This window comes from Macrobrachium rosenbergii, chromosome 6, assembly GCF_040412425.1.
Source record: "Macrobrachium rosenbergii isolate ZJJX-2024 chromosome 6, ASM4041242v1, whole genome shotgun sequence".
In the NCBI taxonomy this organism is placed as follows: domain Eukaryota; kingdom Metazoa; phylum Arthropoda; class Malacostraca; order Decapoda; family Palaemonidae; genus Macrobrachium; species Macrobrachium rosenbergii.
The window spans coordinates 42,104,012-42,111,224 of NC_089746.1; the positions used below are offsets into that span (position 1 = coordinate 42,104,012).

Genomic DNA, 7,213 nt, shown 5'->3' on the forward strand with positions numbered 1-7,213 from the left:
GCTTCATATTTTCTTACTATTTTCTTCATTGTTTGTGTTACTGATAGAGACGTTCAGTAACCTAAACAATGAAGTGAAGTAAATAGTAAGAAAATATGAAGCAATAACAAAAAAGCTGGTTAACAATGAGAAACCCATTCTATTCAGTGAACGTTGTACCCGTGAAAAATTGTGCCCTAAAAGTGTGTGTGTATATATATATACATATATATATGTATATATATATATATATATATATATATATATATATATATATATATATATATATATATATATATATATATATATATATATATATATATATATATATATATATATATATATATATATATATATATATATATATATATATATATATTTATACACGCGCGCGCACACACACACACACACACACACACATATATATATATCCACATAATCCAGATATTTTTCCTGGCGAACCACAATACATCAAGAAGGAATTTGACATAGAAAAATAAAAGGGTGAAAAATTCATTACATCTTAGCCAACTGACATGTGACCACGGTTATAGTCCACATCTGCATGCAGACGACAGCTCAACTTGACGTTGTTATAAGAACCTTGATATCTTCTGGTCGCTTGTCGCAGAACACGCGTGCGTGTGTGTGTTTGTGTGTGTATGAGTTTCACCGTGGAATTTTTTTATTTACTTATTTATCTGCTTACTTCTGTGATCATTCGTGACCCTGCTTACTCACCCTATCACTCCCTCTTCTAAATTTCCTCTTAAAAGAAAATTAGATAGTAGTGTCACGTCTTTTTCAGAAAAATTAGATAGTCGTGTCACGTCTTTTTCAGACCTAGATAAAACTTGGCATATAAGTGATGCAGATATACGAATACTGAATATATTTAGTAGAGGCCCTGACTACGTTGATCTACGCAAATGATTTTTTTTCTTCTTTCATATGAATGCGTGGTGCTTTGTTTAAAAAATCTCTACGTAAACACACATACTCAAGCATATACAAGTGCCTATGTTTTCACACACTGCCTGCACACAAATAGCTTTTATGAGTACACTCTCTTGCCCATTCGACGTGCCGTTGCGGAGAGATACGACTCCAAAAGGTTATCTCGTGCTTATAACGCACGATACGGCCATAATGTTATTTCCCATCCATTCCAGGCACAGCAGAGCACAGCCCAGCCTCGCACTCGCAGGCAAAAGGGCACGAAAGCTCCCTGGAACGCCAGGTGAAAAATCGCCCAGTAAAACCGTATTTACGAATCCCATTCACGTGTGCATCAAAGCTGTCCACTATTTACAGATTTATGAAGATACTTTGGACCGAACTGACGAAGGGAGGGCGGGGGCGATAGTCCCAGAACGGCGTCGGCTTAACGACGCATTTGCAAATGAGAGCGAAGAGGTCTTTGGAGGTTATTAAATGCCCGGCTGGGGAGGGCATTCCGGGAATCGGCTTATGACGTTCGGAATCGTCATTAAAAATCATCAGCCTGTGTTACGTATGGCTCTCGCGGGAGGAGGAAGACGAGGCGGCTTAGGGACTGATGGACGACGGGCGATCATTCGGACGGGTCGAGCTGGTTTATAGACAGAGAGGAGGCCTTTTGACGGGAAATGGGGGAGGGGGTTTAACGTTGCAGCAGCCCGCCTCGTTCCCCTAATTGCTCATTTGTGATGCTAATTGCTCGTCGGTCTCTCTCTTTTTTTTCTTTTAACAGCATCGTTTGGTTGTGTTAGAATAATTCATGAAAGGCGAGGGGCGGCCATTTTCATGTTTCCATTATGCGTTAGGGAGATTTACTGTCGATTCATACTCTGTGGTGGAACGTGAAGGGCTGAGAATTAGAGTTGGTTTAGGTTTATTTCGTCAGGCCTATAATGTTTTTTTATCCTCCTCCTCCTCCTCCTCCTCTTCTATCATTCTTGCGAGATGGAGCTTTAAAGCCCCGTCTGTCTTCTTCTCCTTCTCCTCCTCCTCTTCTTCTCCTTCTTCTTCTTCTTCTTCTTCTTCTTCTTCTTCTTCTTCTTCTTTGTCTTCTTCTTCTTCTTCTTCTTGGAATGGAAAGGAAACCATAACTGCTTGATCATGAGAAACTTCACCATTTCTTTTTCGACACCGCGAAGCCAAAAACTCCCATGAAACTGTTGCCAAAAACCATAATAAAATAATTGAAGATTTTATCACCATCAAAGAAAACAAGCAAAACATGAATGCATGCACTCATAAACTTACTGCTTTTCAGCTCTGACAAACCAAAAGCCACCTCTTTCCAACATTCTGACCACAAAATGTTATGAGAGAGAGAGAGAGAGAGAGAGAGAGAGAGAGAGAGAGAGAGAGAGAGAGAGAGCGTTTGTGTGGAATAAAAAGACATGTCTCATTTAAACCTGGGTCACTTTATTTTCCGAAAGCATTGTTCAGTCACTGACAATTGAAATTCTAACCATGTGAGGAAGTTGATGGATGGAATGAGAAGAAATTGAAGATGAGGAAAATGAAAGGTCCACTCACATTTTTTTTAATTTTAAAATTTCTGATCTTGGATGGAATATGTGCGAAATAAGACGCCTGTATGTGTAGTTTAAAATCGACTTTGACAGCTGAAGGAAAAGTTCAACCTAATCATGACAGCGAGGAGTAAAGCTAGATTTTGATATGAAAGAAATGAAAAGAATGTTATTATACATAATATACAGTATATGTATATATATATATATATATATATATATATATATATATATATATATATATATATATATATATATATATATATATATATATATATATATATACATATATATATAAATATAAATATATATATATATATATATATATATATATATGTACATATATATATAAATATATATATATATATATATATATATATATATATATATATATATATATATATAGTATATAGTGTGTGTGTGTGCGTACAAAATGTACGGTGACTGAATATTAAAGTATGCAATGCTCTCCGTCATAATTTTCCAGTTTTCGTTTTCTGAATGTTACTTTTTTGATAATTATAAATGTACGTTCATGTTGGTGAACGAGATACGTTATTCTTTCAAGCCTGGATACAATAGAGAAATATAAACACCAACAAAAAATTTTAGGCACTAGTATGTATGTACGTAGAAAAATTTTTGCTCTCTGATATCTGAGTGTATGTCTACCTTGGAGTGTATATAAGTATATAAAGGTCCTATTTGCAGAAATAACTTTTTTTTTCATCTTTCGAGCTCCAAAATAAATTCCTGGAAAAAGGTTGTGGCTGTTGAAGAAATTCTCTGTAAATACGCGGCTGAAGAGCCCACGGTTTTCGTCATTTGCTATTTTTTTTTCGAGAGCTGGTCTTTCATGCTGCCTAGATTGAGCCATGAGCCTTCGTTCATTTACTCAGGATGCCTACGTCTCTCTCTCTCTCTCTCTCTCTCTCTCTCTCTCTCTCTCTCTCTCTCTCTCTCTCTCTCTCTCTCTCAGTTGCATAAGGTACCTATGTGTGTTCTAGCTAATCATGAGTGTATGTATGTATGTAGAGCTCTCTCTCTCTCTCTCTCTCTCTCTCTCTCTCTCTCTCTCTCTCTCTGATTTGCTTAGGTTACTTATGTGTGTTCGTACCTCTAGCTAATCACGAGTTTACGTATGTATGCATGTATGTAGAGCCTCCACTCTCTCTCTCTCTCTCTCTCTCTCTCTCTCTCTCTCTCTCTCTCTCCACATTCTATTCGCCTGCTAGTGTACGATCTTATTTTTAACCATACGTAAATGTACCTACAACCTACAAATATATCTTTTAATATTCTATCTCTCAAACTTCATTGGTTGCCAGTTTGCTGACTATGGATCTCTCTCTCTCTCTCTCTCTCTCTCTCTCTCTCTCTCTCTCTCTCTCTCTCTCTCTCTCTCTCTCATTTGATTAGGGTACCAGTGTGTGCTCTTACCGCTACCTAATTATGGGTGCATGTAGAGCCTCTCTCTCTCTCTCTCTCTCTCTCTCTCTCTCTCTCTCTCTCTCTCTCTCTCTCTCTCTCTCTCTCTCTCTCTCTCTCACACACACACACACACACACACACACACAATTTGACCCCTCAGTGTAACTTATTGCATTTTTCTCCTTGAATATTTTGTTTCTTCTATTCTTGTGTTTAAATTTGTTGCTCCAAGATTTTCTTCTCTATTTCAACCCAGAGAATTTGGCATCAAACACATTTCATGTATATATATATATATATATATATATATATATATATATATATATATATATATATATATATATATATATATCCTTTATCATGCAGCGATAGTATGTTTTCTGGAGGCCCACACGTCCTCACAAAAGCAGGTTACGTCCTCTCCAGCAGGTAGTTCAATACTGTTGGAGGTCGCATGATTCTGTCGACGTCATCGCACGGAATCGCTCCCCTGAGTGGGGGTGTTACCAGAAATAAAAAAAAAAATTGAAAGAAACAGCAAGACGCTGCTGTGAAGTTGAAAGTCACGTGAGTGAGTCCTTTCTTCCTATTCCAACCGGTTTGTTCCTCCTCTTTGCCGCACGTTCACGTTCACGGGAATTTTTTCTTCTTTTCCCCAAGAGTGAACGAAAGTGTGGAGTTGCAAATCGTGATAACAGAGCGAAGCAGAGAGAAACAGGTTTTGTTAATAATAATATAATAATAATAATAATAATAATAATAATAATAATAATAATAATAATAATAATAATGAGATTTGGTATGAAGGAAATTGTGGAGTTATAAAATCGTGATAACAGAACGAAGCCGAGAGAAATGGGTTTTGTGAATAATAATAATAATAATAATAATAATAATAATAATAATGATAATAATAATGATAATAATAAGAGATTTGTGATGAAAGAAATTGTGGAGTTGCAAATCGTGATAACAGAGCGAAACCGAGAGAAATGGATTTTGTTTATATAATAATAATTAGTGGTTTTGGGGAGAGCGGGGTAGGGTTATAATATCTCACCTTCAGCTCCGTTCATGGTTGCAACGTAGAAGCCAGAAAGGGGAGTGACACAGAATTCTCTCACTCGATTTTGGGTTTTCCTTTTTTTTTTTTTTTTCTATCACAGACTCAGGGGAGCGCCTTTGCCACACAACCTTCCCGACTTGGCTGCCCGCGCTCGACTACGGCTCCCATCCCAACCCAGGTGCTTGTTGACGCCTCCCTCACTCTCCCTAACGGGCCCCCGACTCTCTCTCTCTCCTCCCATCCCCCTCCCCCTCTCTCCCCTCACTCTCGCTCTACCCCTCTTCCCCCGCCTCTAACTCTCTCCCTCACTCTTCCTCCCGTTCTCATGCCGCTACACCTACCCCCGACTCTCTCTCTCTCTCTCTCTCTCTCTCTCTCTCTCTCTCTCTCTCTTCCCTCAATTCCCCAATTTCCCATTACTTTCCATCAATCAATTCAAAATCTATTTTTCATCTTCGTCTTCTCCTACTTCTTTCTCCAGCCAAGGTATGTAGGCTAGCAAACAAACATGACAATAACGTGATTGAATTCGTTAGGTCGAAAAACTCTCTCTCTCTCACACACACACACAGTAAGTGTGCAACACCTGGATGACACTTGTAAACTTTTATAAGGATCGCTACTAAAGTGAAAAAATCAAATCAAATACCTCTAGTAAGTAATATATATATATATATATATATATATATATATATATATATATATATATATATATATATATATATATATACATATATATATATATATGTATAGATATACATTTACATGTGTATGTATTTACATTTATATGTATGTGTGTGTTTGTACATTTACACACCTAAAAACTTACGCAACATGGGTGCAGCAGTGTGTTACTAGGGCTCATACTTACCTGTCGTAAAGTGATCATCAAAATCCCTTTTTGAGTCCTTAACAACGCCGGTTGTCAGTCAATAAAACCGTATCACGGAATCTCTTTCTTTTAATCATGATTTATCGCCCAGTAGAAAAACGATAACTGGAAACTAGTCATTAATTTCTGGGCTATCACGAGAGCCAATCAAATTCCTCCCTTTCTGCGCTTAGTAATTTATTTATTTATTTATTTATTTATTTTTTATTTGTTTTTATTTTCGAGAGACAGAAATTGATAAGCGACTCGTAGCTACCCCTAAAAGCAACTGTTTAATAAAGTCAAATTCTTTTACTAAGGATTTCGGGATTCTTTTACTGAGGATTCCGGGATTCTTTTACTGAGGATTCCGGGATACTTTTACTGAGGATTCCGTGATTCTTTTACTGAGGATTCCGGAATTATTTACTGAGGATTCCGTGATTCTTTTACTCAGGATTCCGGGTTTCTTTTACTGAGGATTCCAGGATTCTTTTACTGAGGGATTTCGTGCTTATTTTACTGAGGATTCAGGAATTCTTTTACTGATGATTCCAGGATCCTTTTACTGAAGACTTTCGGGATTCTTTTACTGAGGATTTTGGAGTAATTTACTAAGGATTCCGGAATTCTTTAACTGATGATTCCGGAATTATTTGATGATTCCGGAATTCTTTCTTTGAGAATTTCGGAATTCTCTTACTGAGGTTTCATGAATTCTTTCACCGATAATTCCGGGATTCTTTTACTGAGGTTTCAGGAATTCTTTTAATAAGGATTTCGGGATTCTTTACTAAGGATTCCGGGATTCCTTTTCTGAAGATTCCGGGATTATTTTACTGAGGAATCCGGAATTATTTTAGTGAGGTGATTCCAGGATTCTTTTGCTGAGGATTCAGAGATTCCTTTACTGAAGATTCAGGGATTATTTTACTGAGGATTCCGAAATTATTGACTGAGGATTCCGGGATTCTTTTACTGAGAATTCAACAATTCTTTTACTGAGGATTCAAGAATGCTTTTACTGACTATTCAGAAATTCTTGACTGAGGATTCCGGGATTCTTTTGCTGAGGGTTCAGGAATTCTTTTACTGAGGATTCTGGAATTCCTTTATAAAAGGGTTCCGAAAGTCTCTTACTGAGATTCCAAGGGTTCTTGTATTAAAGATTCCATAATACTTTACTGAGGATTCCGGAGTTCTTTTACTGACGGTTGCGGAATTTTTTTACTGACGATTCCGGGATTCTTTTACTGAGGATTCCGGAATTCTTGTACTGACGATTGCAGAATTCTTTTACTGGGGATTCCTGAATACCTTTACGGAGGATTCTAGAATTATTTA

General features: G+C 37.0%; 1 protein-coding gene across 2 annotated transcripts in view; it reads right to left on the minus strand.

The window, feature by feature from the left end:
• LOC136839473 (SPEG neighbor protein-like) overlaps positions 1-5,157 on the minus strand; it is a 208,368-nt gene extending 203,211 nt beyond the window's left edge. For both annotated transcript variants that reach the window (XM_067105554.1, XM_067105555.1), the window contains exon 1: positions 4,993-5,157. In XM_067105554.1, the coding sequence (XP_066961655.1) occupies positions 4,993-5,008 (16 nt within the window). In that variant the 5' untranslated portion in view covers positions 5,009-5,157. The remainder of the gene's footprint in view (positions 1-4,992) is intronic.
• Between the last annotated feature and the right edge of the window lie 2,056 nt (positions 5,158-7,213).